Here is a 26,127-nt window from a genome sequence, read left to right on the forward strand (position 1 = left end):
GCAACTCCAGTGCTGATAAACACCCCACATTTGTGCATCCTTTGCAGCCAAGATGAATAAAAAAGTACTGGCAGAAGTTCAGAGCATATGCACTACATGGCCAAAAGTGTGTGGACATTTGAACATGACACCCATCTGTGATTGCCAGACATCTAATTCTAAAACCAAAGACATTAATCTGCTGCTGTAAGAGCCTCCACTCTTGTGCAAAGACATTACTGGATAGTGGCTGCAGAGATTTCATCCCATTCAACCTCATGAGCATAAAAGAGGTTCAGCGCAAATCAAGTCAAGTCAAGATTTTTGCTGACTGATAAGGTCTCAGCTGGCACTCCGGTTGATCTCAAAAGTGCTGGGTGGGGCTCAGTGCAAGTATTTTTTTCTGTCAGACTGGGAAAACAATTTCTTCATGAACCTGGCTTGGTGTACAGGAGTACTGTTTTGAAACAGGAAAAGGCCTTCCACAAACTGCTGCCACACCTCTTAGCATAAAGACTGGAGGTAGCTGCTATCACCTTTAAAGCTCATGTGCTAATATAGTGTATCTTGTTTGTTTAATTCATACACAAAGTGAAATTCAGAAACAGCAATTTGTGACATTATAGGAAGGTGAACAGCAGCTGAAGCGACTTCTTGGCGTCTTGACGTTGCAGTCAGAGTGATTATAAATGGAAAGGTAGTTACACCACATATCTAAAGTGGTAAAGAATGAGATTCAGTTTTTTGTATTAGAAGTGCTGGTGGGTGTATATCCAAAATGTAATGACAGCTAGCTATTTCCTCCTGTTTTCTGTTTTTATGCTAAAGGTACAGCCATAGGAATGGCATCAAGCTTTTCATCCAAACTTTCAGAAAAAAAACTAAATAGTTTGGCCATGTGATGTATTAGAAGTATACAAAATTTCCATCAAACAAGAACCCAGTTAATCAACAACAACAGAAACAGATGGCTCCATACTGCTCCTTTAATTTGGGTCTTTTAAGATTCATACAGAATCTGTTTTTCTCTCAGTACTTAGGCAGAAATCCAGCCAATATTTATAAAAATGTTTCCCTTCTTTCGTTTTTCTTCCCCTGTGTGGTATTGTCTTCCAAGATTATGTATGTATTTTCAATGACAGGACTGCTTAAGAGCAGTTCTCTTACTCTGCCGTCCTCACCTAACATGAGTACAGAGGAAGAAGAGATATATATGGGCAAAGGGAAGGGGAGGGGTTGAGCTCACACTTACATAAGAGGCCTAAAATGTATATAGAACACATACACCCTGTACACAGCTGTCCTTGGCGTCCTTTCAAGAGAGTAAACATGAGTTCTATGATGATATCACAAATGAGAAAGAGGAAAAGACAGAGCATTAGAGACAAGAAGAGAAAAAAGACAGATGCTGTTGGAGCTGTAAGATTCTTTAAAAGGAGAGAGTGTATGTCCTAGGGGGTAGTAAGAGACAGAGAGGGAGGTATTAATAGGCTGCCCCGTCTAGCCTGGAGTTCAATAGTTGGATTTGCATTCTACTGCTTCACTGTCCTGGTACACAACACATGTTCACTGTTGTATGAAGTTGTTTTTTTTTTTAATCCATTTTACTGCTGTCCTAGATGCATGGGTAATGTTTAGCTATGCACACGTGGAAAGTCAGAAAAAGCAGGTTGGTAGAAAAAGCTTGTCTGCAAACAGTCTTTGAGATTCAAACATATTAATTGACAGCACAGCTGGCTGCAATGTTCTCCTGATTTTCCATAGTGGAAAATTCCTACTATGATGGTACACGAACTACACAGTGTGTGTGTGCGCACATGTAAGAGAGAAGCAGAGCGAGGAAAGGAGGCGGGCGATTTGAGGGGGCTGAGCTATCGTCCAAACAGCTAGTAAAGGATTGGTTGATGTATAAGCTGCCTTTGTGAGATCACAGTCCCCACAACAGCTTCCACACACGGTGGACTTCATGTGAAAAGAGCCACCCTGCACAACAAATAAATGAAAAATGTGTTGTGAAGTCACTCATATCGCCTGCTATACACTAATTACACACTCCTCTAAAAGAATGGACATTTCAGAGGCAAACCACAGCTCTTTTTCTTTACAGAGTTGAGTTGCATGAATCACAGTTTATTCCTTTCTACACATGTGGTTACCAGGGATAAAAGTGATGCATATGGTAACAACCGATTAAATGTCTATGGGTAATGTGAAAGAACCACTTATCAACTTATGGAGAATTAACGTCCAAAGCTGCAGTTAACTGAAGTTCTGCTGAGAGTTTTAAAACCTCTTTTAGCTCATTATAAACAGGCAGCTGTTAGCTAAATCCTTAGCCATGTTAGCCTTAGCCCAAGTTGCAAAAAGTGCATTGCTGTGCATGTAGGCATGCCATGTAATATTATTTTACATACAACTGATGTATGTGTATTTATATATAGGTTTAGTTTTGAACACAGCAGTTTTTCGTAGAAGTTGTTAAAAACTGATTTCTTGAAAATGAATGTTTATCACAGGCCATCATTTCACCAGTAGATGGTGACACGCTGTTAGTCATCCTCAGGTGACCCCTTATCACCTGGTTCATCACTGCAGACCTTTACTCCACATCACCGTTTGCGTTTCATTTTGTCACAGGTCAGACTCCAACCTGGATCCTTGTTTGTACAAAACACCTGAAACTGAATACTCTTCAGCCTCAAAGCCAATTTTACCTGGTACTTTTTTATTTATTTATTAATTTATTTATTTATGTTTGCCTTGCAAGGTTTTTGGAAAGACATATTACTCCACATTGGTACTCTCTGAGTTATTAAAGGCATCACATGGGAGCTGATGACAATAACAAATAACATTTTTTTCCCCAATCATAGTGACTGGATGAGTCAACAAAACTTTGGCCAAACACATCCTACTGCATATAACAAAGAGACAATAAGGTGATAACAGGAAAAGCTTTTGTTGGTTTAATTTATTAGTCCATCAATGAAAACCTCCAGCACACAATGTAGCTGGAAGTAACTGAGCCAATAACAGACCAAAGAGCCAGTCAGATGCAAATGTAGTCACATATTTATTACATAAATATATAGTAAAATAGACCAGCGACAATTACCATAAAAATATCTTCCTTTAAAACCCTGACCATGAACAAAGATTTGAAAATCACACTTTGACATTTACAAACACGCTGATTGTCTGGACCTGTCGTAAGCAGCCCACCACAAAAACCTGACATCACACCACCCACCGGACTCGTGAGGAGGAGGAGGAGGAAAAAGGGGTGGTGGGTGGTCAGGAACAGCTGGGGATTGGGTAAGCATGGGGAGGGACAGGTCCAGGTGTTTTGAAGGTGTGGGTGGTGCGAGAGGAGATCACAGTAGATATTCGGAGGTTTCCTGCACATGAGTGTTTATGTTCATTTGAAAGATGAGACACTGTGGAGTTCTTTAACCCCGAGCGTTGCCTAAAGCTGGACTGTATATCCTTGCATGTTTGTTGCCCCTGTGCTTTGTGGGAATGGTTCCTGAATATTATTCCTTTGCTTTGCATGTCTATGACAGTGAAGCCATCTGAGACTTAAATGAGGATAGAAACCGAGGTAAAGAATGGAGCCGGGGTTGAATAATATTTCCAGATACTTCTTGTCTGGCTCAACCTGCACCAGATAACATGAGTTATTTACATAGAAAAGTAAACTAAATCAACTTTTAAAGAGTTTCTGCTACTCTTTGTATTACCATGAAAATACATGTGTGGCACCTCTGGATTGAGACATCACTTTTTGTACAGTGAATGGCCATGTGTTTCCCTGCGTGCTGTGACCTCTGTCCACTGTTTTGCAGCAGACTCCAGCCTAGGCTGTACCTGCAAACTCCGTTATACACTGCAAGCGCAATATTTCATTCGACTACATATTACAAACTTACTTTTCTTTGTGAGTCATGGGGTGGGGAAAACCATGACAGGCTATCATGACCCGGCTCAAGGGCCATGACAAGAAAGGGAGACTACACCCTGTTTTTCTTTAAGTAAAGTTTTACTCTTTTTATGTATTGTCCTGTTTTTTATTTGTACCTTGTGTTTGGAATAAAGTTGAAGTGAACTGAATTACTATGACCAAGAAGGGTCTTTAAAACCAATATATTAGACAGACTGTTTTATTTGCCAGGCGCTTAAGCCACGTGTTCCTGCTCGGCTTTATACTGTATACAGGCTAGAAGGAGATGACACTGCACGTGTAAGAATTGTTTTTTCTTTTCTCTAAGAAAGTTGTACAAATATAAAACTTTTATGGATGAGAAATTCATGAAACAAAGTAATAATTGACTGTGGGTTTAGCCACATGTCAATAGTTTTACAGATATCTTTCTTAGGGTCGAAAAACTGGCTGCAGGAGACGTTTTTGTCAAAATACCTCGTCTTGTGGTTGTGGAAGAAGAAAGGATTTAGAGGTGACGAAGAGAAAATGCACTAAATGGGTGAAATCATGGATACTGCAACAATAGGCTCAAGGGGCTTTCCTGAAAATTTCTCTTCTCGTGCAGTGATTTGCTAAACTGAACAGCCAGTCAGAGTAGTCTATGTACACCGTATGCTCTGCCAGCAGTGGCTGCACTGAGCACACAGCCGCTGAAATCCTTCTCCACCATTTTTGATTTTAAATGGCGTATATTGATATTAGTGACCTTTATTTGATGATTTTTGTAACTTTACTCACCTACCATCAAAGCTGCATGGTTAGTATCAACTTCATGACCTTTCTCAGTCACAGTAACTTTGGATATTTGTAACTTTCATGCAAATTTTTCCCCCACCATATATTGCTGAGAAACTTGCCTTCAACATTTTTCCCATAATGAATTTTATGAGCCGCTGAGTTGCTCAGATGTCTGGGTTTCAGAAGTTGTCCATCCAGGACCATGACAGGTAGAATGCAAGTCCTGGATCAGGACAAGTGACAGCCTTGCTTTGGTCTCTTGCACTTTTTTAGGACTTGTCTGGCTTTGCATGAAGTGCTGTGACAAACGGCTGACATGCTTTCAAAAAAACCTCAAAACTAGTCTTTGGCACATCCAACTGTACCTGACCTTGACTGGACAGTTCATGGCCCCTGAGCATCTGCAGAACATATCATAGTTTTCCCAGCAGCCTCTGCAGTCAAAGTTTTTACAGCTCATTTGCAAGTTTATTGTTTTTAAGTTTTGTAAAATACCTACTGCTGGTTTGAAGCCATGAAGTTGTAGTACTTTGTACGTTTCCATAGTCACAGATATACTGACCAGGCTGAAGACGGTCATTAAAAAAATTCAAGACAGCAGAAATTCCAAAAGAAACACATGAAAATTTAACCCAGAGAGAACTCCACCTCTGCAGATTTCTCAGATTTGGTTGAATTGGCTGAAATGTCTAAACACCAAGTTTTGCAAAAGCTTTTTAACTATTTAGACCTTAAAACTAGCATATGTTATATCAAGATCAAGCAAACTCCTGCATGCTGTCTGTGTTTACTGTCCATTCGTTCATACTTACAGGAGGTTTCTATACCTTCACTGTTTACTCATGTTGATTTATCAAATGCTCTCTGATGCATGTGTCTTTTCTGTCCAGGGCTTCAAAGATTCTTCTAGTGAATACAGACACACATCGTTCATAAACACTTACACAACACACCCCCATCTAAAATATGTTGACAGACATCTACAAAACACCAACCAGTCCATACAACATGTTGAGTTTGTTGTGGCCACCAGGTATCTCCTTTTTTAGTGATATACTGGTCCTGCTGTTGAAGACGCCACTGAAAACCTCTTTGAAGCATAATGTGTTTTAAAGCATGCTAAGCTTTCTGCACGTGCAACAGAGTAATTTCTGTTGTAAACAATGTGAGCAAAACATGTGGTATAGTAAAGAAGACATTCCCAATAGACTTGAAGCATTAAAGAGGTGGTTAATGGTGATTTGCTGGTGCTGTATAAAGTGGCTTGGACCTGCTACAGAACAGAAAACGGTTCATAAATTGATGCTTTTTTAGGTTTCAAAAGCAGTTCCTCAGGTTTGGCATATGACAGTGGGCTTGTGCACCGCATGTGCCCAGAGTCCACTGTGTATGTGTTCTGAGGGTATTTGATAGAACAGAAGACGGACACATGTTGGACTAAGAGCACAGGAAAGGGAGGGGACAGAAAGCACCTTTTCAGGCCAGTTAATCAAACCTGAGCAGTTCAAATCCTTACACCTGATGAACACTGCATATTGTTCTCATAAGCACAGATCTCCTTAAACTATAATACAAAATACATTGTCTAATCTCTGATCTACAAAGTATATCTGACTGATTAACAAACAAGCTTATTTGTGTACATTCTTAGCTGTCTAGGCATGTGATTTCCCACCCATTTACAAAATATTCACATGACTATAAAATCTCATAGGAGACAGTCAATTTGATGCCACAATGCCACCAATAAGAGCTTAGTTCTGGCATAGAATTTGGTCCAGATTATAGCGAAGAGCAGTGAATGGAGCCCCGCGTGGCACCGTATAAGGGATGGGCTGAGGCGGTGTTACCATGATCAATACACTTTACAACACTCTATATACACAATGCCTCGTACTCAGCCATCAACACAAAAGAAAGGCTGCCAAATATTATTTTAACAGTCACATAGCAGTTTCATTGCCCATTTGTCTTCAAAGTGATAAAACTTAATAAGAAAACTAAAGCTACTCGACTTAATGTCTTCTCAGCCTAGAGGACGCTGCTCTAACCACTCTTTGCCCCCTTCCCACCACTTTCTGTGTCCTGACAACTTAAACTATGGAGGCCTGTTTGGAACAAACTCAACATAACGTAGCCTCCAGTATGAAGCTAGCCAGTGGTGTAAAGTAACTAAGTACATTTATTCAAGTATTGTACTTAAGTACAATTTTGAGCTATCTGTACTTTACTTGTGTTCATTTTATGCTACTTCATACTTTGACTTCACTACATTTTAGAGGCAAATGTTGTACTTTTTACATCACTACATTTATTTGATAGCTTCAGAATCAAAATAATTATATAGAATATAAATATAATCATTTGAATTCATTGATCCATGGTGGGAAATTCACAAAATACCCAGCAGTACTTCAAATTATAAGCATATAAGGGAGTTAATATTAGCTCCACCTTGACCAGCTGCAGCATTAAATGTGATGTGAACAATAATGTGTCAATGATTATAATCTATTCATCCATCCATACATTATTTATACCCATTATCCTGAAGAGGGTTGCGGGGGGCTGCAGCAAATCTCAGCTGTCACTGGGCAAGAGGGCAGGGTTCTACCCTGGACAGATCGCCAGTCTATAATCCTATAATATGATATACAATAATGTACAATATGCTGTTCTGCATAATGAGTACTTTTACTTTTTATACTTTAAGTATATTTCGATGCTAATACTTTTGTACTTTTACTTAAGTAACATTTTGAATGCATAACCTTTACTTTATTATTAGTATTACTAGTATTTTTACACTGCTGCATTGCTACTTTTTCTTAAGTAAAGGTACTTCTTCCACCACTGGTGTTAGCTGATTAATAAATGAATGTGTCAGACGGGTAGAACACTCTGGTTACTGCTAATGTGACAAAAAGCTTGAGTTAAAATCAGGTTAATTCAACACCGTCTGTTATATTATATTTAAATCTGCTGCTGCTGGTCATTTGCAGTACTGTCCATGTATACCTCATATGCTATTTGCACCTCATCACCAACGCCCTGGTGATGCTGAACCATCTGACAATCTCCTATTATTGTTTGCACTACTGTCACTGACTGTACATGGTTTTGAATCACAGCTTATTGGCTGTACTGTTTAGATTTATCCTAATTACATCAATCCAGTTCTTATTATATTCTATTTTTATTCTATTTTACTCTATTTTAGCTCCTACATGTTATGGCACCCAATACTAGGTGAAAGAGAAACGGTATTTCGATTTTCTGTATGTCCTGCACATATAGTGAATTGACAATAAAATCATTGAACCTTGAACACAAAGGTAAAACGACCATTCCAGGTGGCTAATGCTACCAAAATAAACACATTAGCTTCAGATGCTAACACATCCAGAAGGAAGAGCCCCACATCTGAATCCAGTCTTTAACCCTCTCCATGTCAAACAGCCAAACAAACCTATGTTAACCCTGGTTGTTGCTCTTTCTTTGTCCCACTCTCTCTGTGCAAAAGACGCCACCTCTTCAGTCTGACAGCCGGAGGTTCAGACTTTTAGCTGCCCAGAGCTCCTCCATGGCTGTTTGACATGACTATTCACACTAATTTACAGACCGTACTTTGACGACACAGGGTAGAGAAGCTGGAATAACAACAGAAGGGTTGTAGTCAGCAGTGCCATAGAGGGGGAAGGGTAGCTCAGAGACACCATGCCCTGTCCCAGTTTCACTAGATTTATCAGGCAATGTGTAGTTAATGCACCTTTAAAGATTCTCTACCAATTTTTGCTGCACTAATGTGGCCACAAATGGGTATTTGCTTCAGTTAAGACATTTAATGTTGTGTGTAGTGATAATGTTAAAAAAACACTCTTGGGAGCCCTTAACTGCTACCATTCATCATACTTATTCAGTCCTTACCAGAGATCTACCTCCACAGCAGGCATTTATAATAAATCCTCTAGTGCCCCATGAAACAATACTACATAGAAGCGATCAATAAGGTCATCACTGGGAAAGAAACAAAACTGCAGTGCCTCTTATTGCAGCTGTCTCTGGGAGCAACAATCTGGCCTCTGCTTGTGGAAGTCGATGTAGCTTTTCTTTAGAAATATCTCCTACACCACCCTCCCATACAGAGGGATACCCAGCCCCCCTGCCTTTTCCTCTGTTAGACTTCTGAACACAATATAAGTTACATTCTTTAAAGGAATTACTGCAAGTCTATGACAGGGCTGTGTTTTACAGAATGTCACATCCTGTGGCCTAAAAAGGTGCTTTTGAGGGTTCGGGAGGGAAAGCAAAGCAGGTCAGTCAGAAACCAGAACCACAGTGTTCACATACCTACACACATGAAACCCAGAAGCCGACATCCGCATGCACACACCTATATACATGCACAGCCTTGGTTTTAGCCAAGCCAGACTTTCAGTACATCACAAAGTTAAACAGTAAGCACACTGAGATCGAGCAGGCCTGTGGACGGAGGAACAAAGCCGGTTCCTCTGTCCCCCTCCCGGAGGGTGGATGGTGCCCAGCTTGGATGGGGGGGGGACATGTACTGTTGTATGTACACTATTAGCCAACTTGATGAAGGAAATCTGCTGGGGAGAAAAAGTATAAAAACTAGACCATTACTGACAGTGAGGGCAGAATTTGCTTTTCTACACTCTGGCATGTGTCTATGAAGAGTCAAAAGTAGAATCTCACGCTCAAGTTGCACTTTTGAAATAAAAATAAACTGACCTATGTAAAATAATTTAAAAAAGCCAATTTCCAACTACAAAAAAACTCCTTAAAATTAGGGATGATAAAGTATGTTAAAATGACTGTAGTAAAAAAACAGTACTTTAAAAATCAAAATAATGTTACACAAAGTTATGAGACAGGGAAAATAGAAATCTATAGAATGACAAAATCTAGTGATGCCAAAAAACAAATATACTGTGACTTATTGCGAGTCAAAAGCCTAAAAGATATTAATCATTAATCGGGACATTCTAAGTCCTGATCCTGAACCATGCAGCAGTTTAGATTTTAGATAAAACAGGAGAGGAAGTAAGAATTTCCAAATTATAGCTTTAAAGGAGATTATGAATAAAAGACTTTTTGATAGAAACTGTCATACTAAGTTAGTTTGATATAAAAAAGATAAATATACTCATGTTAAGCCAAAACAATTACTGTGATGTCTTTTATATAAATTTGGCATAAAAAGTGAAAAATCATTTTAATTACTTACATTTAAGTACTTTTTACTTTGCTCATTTCATATATTTTTTTCTTTTCTTGGTGGGAGTGGACTTCAGGATAATGCAACAAAACAAACCCAAACGCACACTCCCAGGCAAACAAAACCAACAGACAGACATCACTCACCCACCTCTTCACGTGAACATACAGTATACGTTTTCATTTAGGGTTAAGAAAGCAATGAAAGCACGATTCTTTATGGCCAACGTAGACTCAGGGCCCAAGCTTTTAGGAACTGGACGTCTACACCTGATCCTGACACTTGTCCAGGAGCGAACACACAACAGAAAAAAGGTGCATTGCTGATTGTAACTTGAGAAGACAAAAAAAGATGAGCTTACAATGGGTTTTCATCTAAGGTTCATCATCATTTATTAGAAAATGTTCTTTTACCTGAGAGAATCCTTCAATAGCTTCCTTTACCCCATCACAAAAAGTGGTGTGTGTTTGTGTGCGCCTGCTTGTGTGTGTGTCTGGAGCCGGTCTACCTGATGCTCTCACAGGTAGGTGCTTTTTAAAAACAATCACAGGATTATTATTGTCCCACAAATGTATAAAAAAAGATCACATGAAAAGAAACATCACAAGTTAACTAACTTAGCTTATTGCACTTCATTACAAATCATTGTAAACTTTATAATTAGTCTATCTTGTGCAGCTGAATTTATTTTGGAAGTAAACTAATTAAAAAAACCTTTAAATGGTGCAACAGGCATAATTTAGCTTGGGTGCATTTTATATTATTTATCCCCTCACAATTATCACCCCCAATGATTCTTGGTTGGCTTGGGCCATTCAAAGTGCTTTTTAGTTAAGTGCTCATGTTCATCTCAGCGGAGTGATGTCGTTTCTTTGTGATTTTAAATCGGGTCAAATAATTTCCTCACATTGTAAAAGCAGAGTCAGTGGGTTAAGTAAACTTGCTTATGCTACATGTATTCCCCTGATGGACATCCACTACCTAAACTACTCTTTAGCATTGCATTTACATGGTCACAGGATATAATTAAAGCATCATATTTCAAGAAGGATTCAATTCAGGGGCTTTGTCTAAATCTTGGAATTCAAGGTTGTGTGACCTTAATGATCAACCCACCAAACAATGAGAGCATTTCAAGTAGACATGAGAAGTACCCAAAATTCCCAACAGCACACGTATACAGGGTCTAAACACACACACACACCACTTTCTGGGCAGTTTACAAAAAAACAACATATCTCATAGAATCCTTATTCTCCACAACATCCCCAGTATCCCACCTGCTTGTTGTCTGAGACCTGGACTGCTGTGAGGACTCACCGACTACAAACACCGGCCAGTCAGCTTGGCTAAGGCCAGATTGCCTGGGCAGTCCTCACCCTCGCCCACACAAAGTAGCAAGGGCCTTTAAGGTCACGCAAAGAACCTCTGGAATTTAAACCAGGCCGAATCTGACTTCATAAGCAAGACTGGCTCATTGTTGTTACACTGAGCCAGTGTGTTGGAGGGAAATTGCATAGACATCTTGCTACTTGCATGTCTTCACAAACTCTACGTTTGGCATGGGGGGAGGGGGAGAGCAAAGACAACCATAAAACAAACAAAAAAACATCACAGACAATCACTGCCACTGTCCAATGTGTCATCATGTGAGAACAAACCATGGTCATAATACAGTATCTATGGAGGGATGGGCATGAGGACCCTGCAAAGCCAGCCTCGCAAACCTCGCTTCGAATTCAGTACAATGGCATAGACCAATATCACTCTTAGCCGTAACCTGTCGGAGGTGAAATTCTAAAGCCCCATGTACACTAATGGACTGGGCAGTTGTTATATAGGACAAAGCTTAGTGTAAATACAGCCAAAAAGCGGGCTACAAATGAAAGGTATCCATGTGTTTGTTGGTTTATGGACAGATTATCTAGCTGCTATTGCTAACTGTTACTGTTAAAGGGCACAGTTTATTCTTCTGGCAGTTTCTAAACAGCTTCAGGTGCGTTACACCACCCTATGGGCTGGAGTGGTGCGATCCTGATCTGGATCAAGTCCAGAAAAACCAAGGCCGATGCAGATTTGACATATGAGCAACAGAAATGCATAAATGAGGTTTAGTATAAATAAAAATGTATGAAAATTGCATCAGAGTTTTATCTGTGTACAACTGAAATAACAAAAGGGAGCCCAAACACAAACTGAGCTCGTGAGATTGTAAGGCTGGCTTTTCAAAGGCTGTGGGGTGGCGTACAAATGAGGAGATTCAAGATGTAATTTTCCAACTACAATGTGGGTGTAGAGCAGCCAGGTTAGGTGACATTCATGTCAAATAAAATCCCCCTCCCCCTTACTAAAAAAAAATTCCCACTGCCCTCCTGACCTTTAGCCACAGTAGCTGCTGGCAACACTCACATGAGTAGTGTGGAAAAACGAAACCTAATTCCACACACACCACTTCAGACATTCACATGTTGCGTGTGAAGGGCATAGACCGAGATCGATCTCTTTGCAAACAAGACGAGGCACAGGGTTTATGATTAATGTCACAGGGCACTGAATATGGATCAGCATGCACGTGAGAGAGTGCACACATACAGATGTGAGAAGCATTACACATTACTTTGCTTTTTCTTTCCTCATACATGACAATGGGCTGGAGCAGTTACATGTACTCTGCAATAAATCTTGAGTGTTCTTGTATTTACATCCTTGGTTATGGCGAAAACAAAATGCAAATGAAATGAAAATCAAAAGAGAAAACATATAAAAATACACAACATAGTATTGCACCTTGCAGACGGGCAATATATACTCTCAGTTTTGTTGGTTGTTTGTAACATCTACGTGACTCCACTACCCCTACTGCTGGTGTGTGAAAGTTAGGTTGTGGGCGCCGGGCTCAGGTCCAGCCCCGTCCTGTCAGCTACATTCAATACCATAAAATACTCAGTCATTACAAAAGTCATAATCTCTCAGTCTCCAGGCCATTCACATTTTAAGTTTACTGTCTACAAACTGTGCCTGTAGATTGGTGAAACGCTCACATTAGCAGATGAGCTCTAATATCTTACAACACTTTCTAACGTTTGTGTTCCATCTCCCATCATCTGAGAACCGCATCAATAAGATAGAGAGCACCAAAGATTGAGGGACGAGTCCTTTTGTAACTTCTAACGATGTGTACGCACAAGCACATATTATCTTAGCATAGACATTTCTTTAATCTATAAATGCATCTCTTAACTTTCACATGTGCCTGCAAAATATGACTCCTCCCAAGTTCCTTTGAGTTTTGTGTTGTGTGAGGTATGACAAGATTGTTTTTTTTTTTTAACGTATTTTCATTTTGTTGCATTATTTTTCCTGTTTGTGTTTTTTTTCTCCAAAGCTGTATTTCATAAAAAAGAAACAATATAAAAAAGAAATTCCTGTTTTGTTGGTTGCAAATTCCTCCTGATAAAAGGGGACGGACAACTGGAGACACACACAGACAAACAGGTCGGTTGGCTTATCAACACAAACTATAGACGGGAAATATTTTCTATGTTACACTGCACGCATGGTCAAAAAGTGACAACAGCTGTTTTTTCCTCTTTTACACAGAGCAGTTTAAGCATCAAAAAAATTATAAAATGAAGAAATCTCCAATAATTTTGTTCAGGAGTCTTTTTTTAAAGTCATGTCTTTTCATTTCGTTTCATAATCTAATCAGACTCAGAAGGTAAAGCAGCATTATAGCCCCTACTGTCTCTCACATACGCACACACACAGGCTCACACATGCACACGCACAGCTCACGACAACAAAGGACATCAATATGTTTTTTCAGTTCTTTTACAAAGACGTGTTGGTATTCCAAACCTGCATTTCTGGAATGGATCTGTTTCTGATCCTCACCGTGTGAAGGGGGGATGTTTGGGGGTGTCAGCTGGCATGGGAGCGGGGGCTCATGTGGCGCTGTTGTGAGAACTAAAGGGGAGACCGTACATGCTCCCCGCCCTCTGAGTGTTTGACAACAGTGTCTCTGAAGCCACATCACCCACTCTCCCCCATGTCAGTGATGGCTCTGAGGGTGGAAGCCCTCAGCTTTTTGTTTACTCGCCCCTGTTTTCTTCTTCTCTTGCATCCTCACATTCTTGCACTCAAGTCTCTGCTTGCTGTCACTGCTGCTTTGCTGGTCACATTCATTCGATGGCGCCGCTGTAAAGGCCAGTTAGGCCAGCCTTGTCTCACAAGGGAGTGGCCTGGACCCCAGTTCTTGTCAGTGGGGACATCCCACCCAGCGGTGAGTAGGTAAGATAGCTAGGGTGCTTAGGGAAGAGGAGAGGAGGAAGAGAGGATGACGGTGAAAGGGAGGCTGGAGGAGGGCTATGAATTTGAAATGTCACTGGTTTGGCCCTGCTGTAGGAAGGATGATGGGGAAAATGAGTGCTAAAGGGAGAATGAGTAAGTGCTACACATCCCTCCGTACCCTCCTACACAGGGATGGCTCTCTGCCCCTTGCTGGGGTGGATAAGGGGCAAGAGGGTTATGTGTGCTGGTCTAATACTGACAACAAGACCGGATTGGGACTGAGCCCACTGAATCTGCCAGCTTCTGTTACACAGAGCCAGTCAGGAGGCCCATGTAGCGCTGCGTTTTGTTGGGGAAACTAATGTACTGGTTAAACTCTGATGAGTAAGTGGATAAAAAGGAGAACCGCTGCAGTAGTGCAAAAAAATCTCACCAGCCTGGCTGGGTGGGGGTTGTTACGATGATGGTGGGGTACGATTCAGTCTGAGCTAGGTTCCACAGAGGGCGCTGTCTTGGCCTACAGCAGGGCAGGGGAGAGGGCAAGTGATGGATCTCTGGAGGCGGTGATGTGCTTGAGGTCGTGTTCCAGTTCATCTCTCCTCCCAGTACTGATCCAGACATGTGAAGCAGCAAGACTTGGCCATCTGTAATGATTACCCATGATCTGCCTCATGACCCTCTGCTCAGGTAGGTCTGAGGGGTGCAGATTACCCATCTTGTACAAGTGCCCACTATGAACAGCAGCTTGGCATTGAATATGAAATACTCTTTTCTGTCAAGAGTGGAAAACCCAGGTAGATCTGGCTTGGCCCCAGAATTGGAATGAACAGAGTGGGCTCTTATGATCAAATTAACATTTGTGATTGGCTGTTTGGCTAGCACACTACAATATCTGCCATGGATATTTGCAATGTGTTATAGTGGTGAGTAGTGGTAAAGTGCATGAGACCAAGGCCCAATCCCATTTCTCCCCCTTGCCAGTGCCACTTAGGGCGAAAGGGTAAGGCTACATAGCCCTTCAAGCTGAGGGTTCTCAGAGGCCGACACAAAACCACACACAAGTGGTATGAGGCTAACTACAACAAAAGTTACCTGCAGTCGATCCTACACACCTAAAACAAATCCGCCAACATTCCCTGGTGACCAAAACATATTCCTATTCTTCCGATGCTCATAGACTTCGCAAGCGAAATCACCACAGCTTAAGACGGCACTGTGATTCAAAATTTGACAGCAGCTGTTTGCTTAACCATTGTCATCAACTACAGTATCACTGAGGCACAGAGATCTTGAAGGGTCTTCTCATTTCATAGAAGATTTCAACCACTACTCCTTGCAACTCCATTTGAGGGTTAATTTAAAAACGAGGGGCAGGGGTAAAGAATAGGAAAAGAGACTGGGCCTAAAAGAGGTGTCTCTGAAGAGGTTCATTTCAGTTAAGAACATTTCATCTTTTTATGTCTAATGCACTGTCCCTACATGGAATAAAACTTATTTCCATGAAAATATTAATGAAGATCCAATGGCAGCCATCGTAAGTGTACTGGCAAAGATCGCCACAATGCAGAGGGAGAGTGCCCCTTCTATGCATGCTAATTCAGTGGGCGTGGCCACCACAGATTTGCACTCGCTCTGGGTTACCTATCCTCTTGCTACTTGCTTAGATGGGAGTCAGCTGGGCTGCACATCTACGTAGTCCCTTGTCACTTCTGTGAGTTGGTTTCTGTTGACACAAACGGGTGAATCCAAATTTCAAAAGATGATACTTGGTCCCACATAACAAAAAGATAACTAATGTGATGGGCACCATTCCCTGGAGCGGCTGAAACCTTCCAGGGGCATAGCTGGCCCTCCTGTCTTCAGTGGTATTTCATTTCAACCAAGTGATAGCACTGAGGGTGTGTGTGTATGCCATGAGTGTTTTCTCTTTTATGACTACAAGTGTGCACTTTTGCAAAAAACTATGCACATTTCTGTGTTAATCTACACATGCGCCAACATGAATGGTGTATGTCTGTGTGTAGGCTGTGGGCAGCTGCCCTGTGTCCACAGAGTGAGGTAGTGCCTGACATCACAGGGGCAGTATTGCTGCCCCAGCCTGGGGGTATGTCCACTTTGAGGTAAATGGTAGCTTTCTTGGCATTGCCTGCTCTCAGTGATGCCCATGGTAAAAAAAGGCAAACATGTATGGAAGCCTGGGGGGGCCACACTGAGCTGAGTCCACGAGGAGGGGACTCTGTACAAACCCTGCAGGTTAGGGCTGTATATCGACACTGCTGCGCAGCACATACATAAAAATGAGGCATTCATGTTACTCTGAGGTGATGTGTGTTTTATGTTTATGTGCGAGTCAGAGAGAAAGTGTGTATGTTTGTGTAAGATGAGATCGGCTGTCTTGCTGGTGGCTGCTGCTATTCAAAACCTCCTCGGAGGCTGGGCGTGGGAGACTTCACTGCTGCTGACTACACCTGCACTGACCCCTGGCTCTGAATCTACAGCCCAGCCACCAAACGTCATGTCCTCTATCTCTGCTCCCCCTCCCATCTCTTTGTCCTTTCCTTTAATGCAGCGACTCCTTGGAGTGAGAAGGGCTTAACTGTCATTCAGAAGACACTAGGCTGCTGGCACAAGCAGCACGGGCCCAGACAAGGCAATTCTGCTCATATGTGTGTTTGTGTGTGCGTGCGTGCGTGTGTGTGTGTGCGCGTGTGCGTGCACCGTATGCCACAGGAGCTGGTCCAATGACAAAAAATGAAGGTAGATACGGAACCGCGGTCTGCATGTTTTCAAAGATGTACAACACAACTTCATAAAACTGGAGTAGAGTTATATAAATATAGCACCGGTTTCACTGGGATCATAAGAAGAAGAAGCTCCAAAAACAGCTGTAACGGCTCAGATTGAGTTGAGGGATAGATAATAACTAGGTTTGGTAGCTTTCTACAGCCATCATACACCAGAGTAACAAAGCATCTGTTGAAATTTCAGTGTGCAGTGCTTGCTGACTGCAGGTGCCTGCATGAGTGTGAGTGATAACTGTTGTCCATATTTTCTGAGTTATGGCCTTAATTAACCCTTCTTCAGAAATAATACTGACAGGTGCAGGCCATCTTAAGAGATATGGGCTTCAAAACGTAAATCTGTGACCGCTACAAAGAACCAGAACAGCGGAATGGACCCCCGCTCTGAAGGACTGAGGTGGAACAGGCTGTGTGTGTCTGTGTGTGTGCGTGTGTTGGGTGTGTCTGTGTGCATGTCTTGGCAAATGGCTACAACTCTTACTAGATAAGACATCATGCTCAGACAGAAAGGCCCCCACACAGATCTAAAAACAGGGGTAAGTAAAAGGAGGAGAAAGCGGCGGAGGAGAAGGTTTTCAAAACACAAAATCCTCCGTTTGATTGACTCTCCTGGCGCTGGTGTGTTATTGTTGTTTCCAGTTTTTGAAACCACATATTGTAAATGCAGTGTTGGAGAAATGCAGACTCCTGCCAAGAGAACTCTCCCTCCACACTTCCTTATAAAACGATGGCCTTTCCCATCTCCCAGTTTGCCCCAGCTCTCGCTTCCCCTTGTGTGGTGGCAACTGTGCTTCACACCTCCTGGTCCTCGAAGACAGCGGGGGGAAGAGTTCATTTGGACACTCCACTTTCATGTGAAGAAAGCGGCTGGCGTGGCACGCCCCGATCATCCGCAGGTCAGTCACCTTCATCAGAAGCTTCGGCCAGAAGTGAGGAATGTTGTGCTTGCGGTAGTTGATGTAGTGCTCAAACGCCAGCAGGTAGGTCTCCTGGCAATTCTCGATCTTGTCCATGCAGGTCAGGCCAGAGCGGTCTGTGGGAAGCAGGAGATTGGGTGAGTGAAGCTGAAAGAAGACTAATGTTAATCCAGTTCTTATTCTATTCTATTTTTATTCTACTTTATTCTATTTTAGTTCCTAAATGTTATGGCACCCAATACTAGGTGAGAGAGAAACGGTATTTTGATTTTCTGTATGTCCTACACATATAGTGAATTGACAAAATCCTTGAACCTTAAAGAGTTTTGAGGGAAAGAAAAGGGGCTGGAGGAAGAGTATTTGAAAATAAACATATAAGCAGCCCTGACAAAATGTAAATACTCTGGCAGCAAATGGTTGCAAGACAATCCTTTAACTGTGTTGCTCACTTGTTGAATGAAGAAAAAAAATGTCCAAGATTCTGACAAGCATCTACAGTAACTGAACTGAAATGATGGACAATATAAATCAAACTGAACTGAGAGATCAGCATTAATATCCTGCCCTATTTAAGACAACAACAACCTGAGCTCATGAGCAGTACGGCCTGCAGCAGCGCCACTTCTGTGTCGTCCAGGTTGAACTGTGCCAGGCTCTTGCCCAGATCGAAGATGGCATCCGATACCACGCCCAACCCACCGTTCTTCAGCTGCTCACGCTTCACAGCCACCTCCCCGCTCAGCGTCAGCGTCTCGCTGTCTGGGTCGTAACGCATGGCAGCTCGTAGTGACATGATCTCCATGCAGCAGCCCTTCAACAGGATGATCTGGTCTTCACAAGGCAGCTGATGAAGTGACAGACAGAGAGAGACGTGAAGATGGGCTGAAAACAGGCAGAGATTGTTTTTTTCCACTGCTGAACACAGATACGTCCTCATTTACATGAATATTAGAATCTCTGGGCTGAAACCCATCTGATTAAATCTACAGACTCTGATGTGCTGAATTAAATCTCACCTTCATGTAAACTTGTTTCTGGACTACTGAGTAGATAAATTGGCAATCACTGGCTTGATTCATCTTGTAATTTTGTACCTGTTTTTAATATATTTACTGCTGCAACAGTTTGTGCAAAAGCAGGAGTTTAGTGGCAAAATCAGTGGCTTTGTTTCCTTGCATTCTTATCAGCAATTCACTGCAGTGGCATGAACAGACCTCATGCAGGTTTCACCTTCTTCCTCTGATTAAAAAGGTTTCTTTCATAATATACTGTGAATAAAAAAATACATTAAACATGACTGGTTATCAGTGTCACTGTCTGAAATATTAAAACTCTGTCCTTATCTGCTACTGTTGAATTTCTTCAACTCTAAAACGAACAGAACACCCAGCAGCAGCTATATGAGGAATTTTATCTCGTTTACACAGATTTGAATAGTAGTATCCATCATGGCTGTAACACTTGTATAATAACAGAATTATCAGAATTAATTTTCCTTTAAAATACATTGTAATAAAAGAATTCAAAAGTATCTGTGATTAACAATTCCCAACTGTTCATCCCACCCCTTTTTCATCCAGACACACCTGCCTGCGTGAAGATGACAGGCTTGGTAAAAAGGTAACATGATGCGTGTCATAAAACTGGCAATTGCGCAGGTAGGAAACTGGGAAACACGGACACACTGTTGCAGGTCTCATTACAAGCAGCACAGACAAGAAACATGATTCCATGAGGCTAATTAAGGCAGAGCAGAAGCACTTTGTCACACAGGCTGTTTACATACAAAATGTGAATGACCAGCATGTTGGCCTGTGAGCTGGGTTTTTCTGGTAGAATGAAATCATTTAAAGAACCTTACATTAGTGAAACCTTGCCACAGTACATTTTTTATTTTCTGCAGTACACTGTTAATAGGTATCTGTCATAATTCGTGTACCACATGTTGTTGTGGTCTTTCTCAAACAGAGGAACTCCTAATTCCACCAGACAAATTGACTGTGTCTCCTGAGAGTTACTCTCACACTCATCATCTGCTTCAATAGACCATTAACCACCACTCACCTCAGAGAACATGGGCAGTTTTTTGGCAAAGTCAACGACACGAGTGATGGCAGGAGTAATGATCTTGGTGAACTCGCTGAAGGCCTCCAGGTCCACCTTATCTCCGTCTGACGTGGGGGCGACCGGGGACTGGCCAATTTTGTCCGGCTACATGAGAAAATCAGTGAAGGAGGGTGATCAGAGCACAGCTGAAAATGTAATTAGGGATGAGCCAAGGTGAACAGAAAAGAGCTGGTTAGGACAAACTAAAGACTTTTGTACCCAAAGTGGGGTAGAAATAAACACAGGGCCTGAAGTTAGCAGACAGGGGCGGGGGTGTTAGTACAGCAGGAAGGAAACACATTTTGTTACTTGATTCATCCAAATTTGTGCTAAATCTTAGTTAATGCAGCTTTAAATGATTTGATACCCTCTGTGCATCTTTTTACAAAGCGCTCACTTCCCTTTGGAGACTAATTAAAATCTATTTATCAGATAAGGTCAGCAGACTGTGCTCTGCGAAAGAAATGGGAGGTGTTAGCAGACAGACAGGACTTACTTAGAGGACGGCTGCAGCGGGGAACTGCAGGTCAGGAATACATATGATTACAAAGCTGTGTGAATCAAGGCCATGAAAAAGAAAGACTCGCACTCCATTGAATAAAGCACATGTCAAGGCTGAAGTCATTTATTCAGGCTGGGCTTCAGCTGCATATGGGATGAGATAAGGTATGAAATAATCACCTCACACAATGGAACCATAAAGCATAATGCAGAAGGGCTGTGTACAGTAAATCAGTGCAAACGTAGCCAGTCCTCCACTGTGTAGCTGAGAGCTGAGCAGTTATGGAAAATATGAACAGTCATATAATAACTTTGATGGACTGCAACTCTTGTCATATAAGAGCCAAAACAAAGCATTGGTTTCACTTCTGAGGTTCAGAACTGCTGAATGCATGCCACGCTCTCAAGGGGAGAAGCTGAAAAACAAACCACAAGACAAAGACAGGGCAGGGTCAGCCGCATGTCACCAGCCACAGCTGACACGGGCAGAAATGAAAACAGCCTGGAACCCAAGTCAAAACTGGTTAAAAGGTTGCCTTTAACAATTCTGCAGAAGCTCATTTTGTTTTATTTGTCCACAGCCTGAGATGTTCCAGATGTCCACCACAACCACAACACACTGGATGTGCTGTCAGAATTTAGAAGCAGCATTTGAAAAAAATCAACAGCAACATCTCTTCTCAGGAATTCTGAGGAGAAACCAGAGATATCCTGGTCAGCATGTTTTCTTAGGGACTATTCCTTCAGCAGAAGGTAGTCTCAGGAAAACCGTTCAGGGTGAGGTCTGTGGATTACCCAGATTAATGGGGACACTGACTTTTAAACTGTAACCTGCACTGTATCAGGTGTGGTGGCAGGAATCTCGTGCAGAAATACAACCAAAACGATCTCTGTGTTTACAGTTTTGCCAAGGGGGCACTGTACTAGAGCTGAAACTAACTTTACTACCTTTACTGAAAAGAGTGTGTAACCAACCCTAAGTGGGGTTGTCAACCCTCAAGGATTGGCCGGGAGACTCCCGGAACTGATTTAGGCCTCCCAGAAAAAGCAAAAATCAAAACACCGACTGAACACATAGAAGTAAAAAGCCAGGAAAAATACAAATTTGCTGGGGGCATCAACAGAGAAACTGAAACTGCACAATTTAATTTTAATGTAACAAATTTAGGGCACTTACAATATACTAAAAATACTACCTTACTGTAGGGATTTTGCATCGCCAGTTTTCTGCCTTTGCTTTGTGTTTTTATGGTGCTGAGATGCTGAAGGGACAGCTCCTGGACAGAGTAGTATGAATGCCGTCATCCATATGGCTTTTATCTTCATACAGTGCCTTGCCAAAGTATTCGGCCCCCTTGAACTTTGCGACCTTTTGCCACATTTCAGGCTTCAAACATAAAGATATAAAACTGTAAGTTGTTGTGAAGAATCAACAACAAGTGGGACACAATCATGAAGTGGAACGAAATTTATTGGATATTTCAAACTTTTTTAACAAATAAAAAACTGAAAAATTGGGCGTGCAAAATTATTCAGCCCCCTTAAGTTAATACTTTGTAGCGCCACCTTTTGCTGCGATTACAGCTGTAAGTCACTTGGGGTATGTCTCTATCAGTTTTGCACATCAAGAGACTGAAATTTTTGCCCATTCCGCCTTGCAAAACAGCTCGAGCTCAGTGAGGTTGGATGGAGAGCATTTGTGAACAGCAGTTTTCAGTTCTTTCCACAGATTCTCGATTGGATTCAGGTCTGGACTTTGACTTGGCCATTCTAACACCTGGATATGTTTATTTGTGAACCATTCCATTGTAGATTTTGCTTTATGTTTTGAATCATTGTCTTGTTGGAAGACAAATCGCAGTCCCAGTCTCAGGTCTTTTGCAGACTCCATCAGGTTTCCTTCCAGAATGGTCCTGTATTTGGCTCCATCCATCTTCCCATCAATTTTAACCACCTTCCCTGTCCCTGCTGAAGAAAAGCAGGCCCAAACCATGACGCTGCCACCACCATGTTTGACAGTGAGGATGGTGTGTTCATGGTGATGAGCTGTGTTGCTTTTACGCCAAACATAACGTTTTGCATTGTTGCCAAAAAGTTCAATTTTGGTTTCATCTGACCAGAGCACCTTCTTCCACATGTTTGGTGGACAGGGAAGATGGTTCAAATTGATGGGAAGATGGATGGAGCCAAATGCAGGACCATTCTGGAAGGAAACCTGATGGAGTCTGCAAAAGACCTGAGACTGGGACGGAGATTTGTCTTCCAACAAGACACTGATCCAAAACATAAAGCAAAATCTACAATGGAATGGTTCACAAATAAACATATCCAGGTGTTAGAATGGCCAAGTCAAAGTCCAGACCTGAATCCAATCGAGAATCTGTGGAAAGAACTGAAAACTGCTGTTCACAAACGCTCTCTATCCAACCTCACTGAGCTCGAGCTGTTTTGCAAGGAGGAATGGGCAAAAATTTCCGTCTCTCGATGTGCAAAACTGATAGAGACATACCCCAAGTGACTTACAGCTGTAATCGCAGCAAAAGGTGGCGCTACAAAGTATTAACTTAAGGGGGCTGAATAATTTTGCACGCCCAATTTTTCAGTTTTTTATTTGTTAAAAAAGTTTGACATATCCAATAAATTTCGTTCCACTTCATGGTTGTGTCCCACTTGTTGTTGATTCTTCGCAAAAAATTACAGTTTTATATCTTTATGTTTGAAGCCTGAAATGTGGCAAAAGGTCGCAAAGTTCAAGGGGGCCGAATACTTTCGCAAGGCACTGTATATTGATGATGTGAAAGGTCAGAGTTGTCTAAGTGGTGGATGCACCTGTGTCTATCTGGGACTGCTGGACTTGGTAAAGTCTGTCATGGGTATTTATTTGTGTCTGTGTGGCCTGACACCTTTCAACGGTTTTTCATTTAATGTGTCACCCATCTGTACACTAGCTGTTCAATGTCTCAGCTAACCAGCTTTTTATTTCTTCTTCTCTCTACCAGTGCTTCTACACTACAGCTCAATAAGTGCATCATTCAACAAGGTCATTGTTGAGCACGTGTGCTAATGCACCTTGTCCTGGTTAGCTTAGCATGTAAGTTCAGGGTTAAATGGCTGCAGCCTCCAGAGCGCAGTGACTGGGTAACAACACCTGTGTGAAATACAACTGTCTCTGCTTATAAATTAACCAAACTCAGGGCAGTAGCATGGGTTATTGTGGTAATCGGTATTTTAAATAGACCTACTTTCTGCAGGGTTAATAAAAATGTCTCAAACTAAATTCTGAATGTAACCTAGGCACTTCAGCCTTTACCCTAAACATTAGTCTTGATTCTTGAAGAAGTGGGGACCCAGAAAATCTGGGTTTCAAATGTATCTTTTCTCTTTTAAGGAAATTCTTACACTTCTCTTTTTGCCTGAAGCTTAACCTCAGTCCCCTTCTCATCACACCGAACCACGTACTTTTTGTTGCCTACCAACTCTTTCCACTAGGTAAGTACTTTCAACTCCTCTCCAGATCTAACCACCACCTCTAGCTCACAGGGCCTCAGTTTAGGAATGTTTTTAAATAAAACCTCTTGATTTGACTGGGTTCTGGTCCTGTGTTAATGAGTGCTCCAAACTCTGTAAGCTCCTCCAATAATCAAGTGTCAAACACGAAGTCAGTGTCTGCCTGTGTTTGTGTGAAAGTTGGGAATAATGATGCTGAGCTCTCTAGGACAAACCTGAGCACAGCAGAAAAACAGTGAGAGACAGAGAAACTCTGCCTGCCAACTTACAGATGAGCACTCATGACTGAGGATTTGCCCTGGCTGAGAGAGATTAAAGCAAAAAGAGAGGCAAGGTGTGAATGAAAAAAGAGATGGCCAAAAAGGTTTGGCCAAGAGCCCAGAAAAATTAGTATGAAATGACTTAAACCCCCAAATTCAAGAGGGAACTCAGGAATAAAGACACAGAGAAAAACACAAACAGCAGGATCTACAGATGATCTGTTCTGCTGTGTGTTGCTAAAAGCAGACGAACTGACGTACAAAGATAAAGCAGCAGTTCAGAAATGATCCCTGTAGTAGTTTGTCCTCGACTGTTTCCTCCTTCATACTGCCTCATTAAAAAGGGTTAATATTACTGTGCTTTGTGGATAGATAACATTGATCATAAATCTTTGAGTGATCTGATTTGTCTGCACATCGCTTCCTACCAGGAATCTGCGGTTCTGTTTCCACAGTGCTCCCTGAGCATTGGTGTGTTGATGCGCCTCTGTCACCATGCGGATCAGCTCCCATTCGGCCACGGTGGGCTCTGGACGGCTCTGGAGGGATTTAACCATTTCCTCCTTCTTGCGTCGCTCCCTGTTCTCCTCAATTAACCGCCGTTTAGCCACCCGCTTTGAGTCATCCAGCACCACTGGGGGGAGATGGAGGAAGGCAGAGGAGTCACAAAGAGAGAGAGAGAGCGTGCCAAGGAACAGAAAACAAAATAGAAGTATGCAATTAGTGGGTGTGTTGCTTAAAGTTTGCACATTGTCTTAGGTTGCAGCTTCTGTATGAACGTTCTATACACAGCCTGTACATAAAGCCCACATATCAGTTATCTCCCCAGGATTACTACCACAGTTTCAAAATACAGTATGAAATGTGTCATTTAAATTCATCACTAACTGTCCTGAAATATAGAAAGACCTCAAATCACAGACACAGACACCACAGCCTGCAACAATGCACATTTTTCTCAGTACCTTTTTTGTGTCTGTGTGTATTTAGTGCAACACTCACAGTCCATGGCCATGCCCACTGCGATGCACTTCTTGAAGCGGCAGAGCTGGCACTGGTTGCGGGTGATCTTGTCGATGATGCAGCAGCCATCGTATTTACAGGAGTAGGTGGGATGGAGGTTCTTTTGAATGGTCCTACGGAAGAAACCCTGCAGGCAGGCAGCAAGGAAGAGAGGGAGGAACAATAGGACGGGCGGAGAGAGGCAGTCGGGGATATACGGAGGGTAAAATGGCAAAATCAGAAAGCAAGAGTGTGATTAAGAGTTGAAGAGAATAGTGTGATGAAGGGAGGCAGAAATAAAAGTAAAGGGAAGGAGACAGAAGAAAGAGAAAGAGGAATATAATGTTAAATCCGACACATCATATTGTTTTATGTTAGTTTTTTTTTTGGCTGAGTGAAGATACCCATTTGTTGACTGTGCAAAAAGATTTATTCCAATTTTTTTACCGACTACACAATAAATAATTCATCAGTTACACTCACTGGCCACTTTATTAGGTACACCTGTACAATTATATGCTTATAGTGCAACATCTGCCATAACATCTGTATTTATGAAGCTCAAAATGTTTCAGCTTTTGGAGAAATCATAAATGTATAAATTCAATTATCTCTATATTTTTGTCCTCTCCAGCTACACACATGAAAGAGTCGGAATGTTAGGAACACCTCTGAATCTAATGTAGTCCAGTACAACGCCACCTTTAACTAGGACCTCAATAAGAAACATATCTTCTTCTTCTTTCGGTTGTTCCCGTTAGGGGTTGCCACAGCGAATCATCTGTTTCCACCTAACTCTATCCTC

At 41.8% G+C, this 26,127-nt stretch overlaps 1 protein-coding gene across 1 annotated transcript in view; it reads right to left on the reverse strand.

The window, feature by feature from the left end:
• Nucleotides 1-16,643: 16,643 nt before the first annotated feature.
• The window catches only part of thrab (thyroid hormone receptor alpha b), a 95,324-nt gene continuing 85,840 nt past the window's right edge, over nucleotides 16,644-26,127 (reverse strand). Inside the window, exons 6-11 of the mRNA XM_020604641.1 lie at nucleotides 25,323-25,470; nucleotides 24,749-24,954; nucleotides 20,011-20,157; nucleotides 18,532-18,790; nucleotides 17,828-18,062; nucleotides 16,644-16,803 (exon numbers count right to left, since the gene is read on the reverse strand). Of these exons, the coding sequence (XP_020460297.1) occupies nucleotides 16,644-16,803; nucleotides 17,828-18,062; nucleotides 18,532-18,790; nucleotides 20,011-20,157; nucleotides 24,749-24,954; nucleotides 25,323-25,470 (1,155 nt within the window). The remainder of the gene's footprint in view (nucleotides 16,804-17,827; nucleotides 18,063-18,531; nucleotides 18,791-20,010; nucleotides 20,158-24,748; nucleotides 24,955-25,322; nucleotides 25,471-26,127) is intronic.

Source organism: Monopterus albus, unplaced genomic scaffold (genome assembly GCF_001952655.1).
Source record: "Monopterus albus unplaced genomic scaffold, M_albus_1.0 scaffold67.1, whole genome shotgun sequence".
NCBI lineage: Eukaryota > Metazoa > Chordata > Actinopteri > Synbranchiformes > Synbranchidae > Monopterus > Monopterus albus.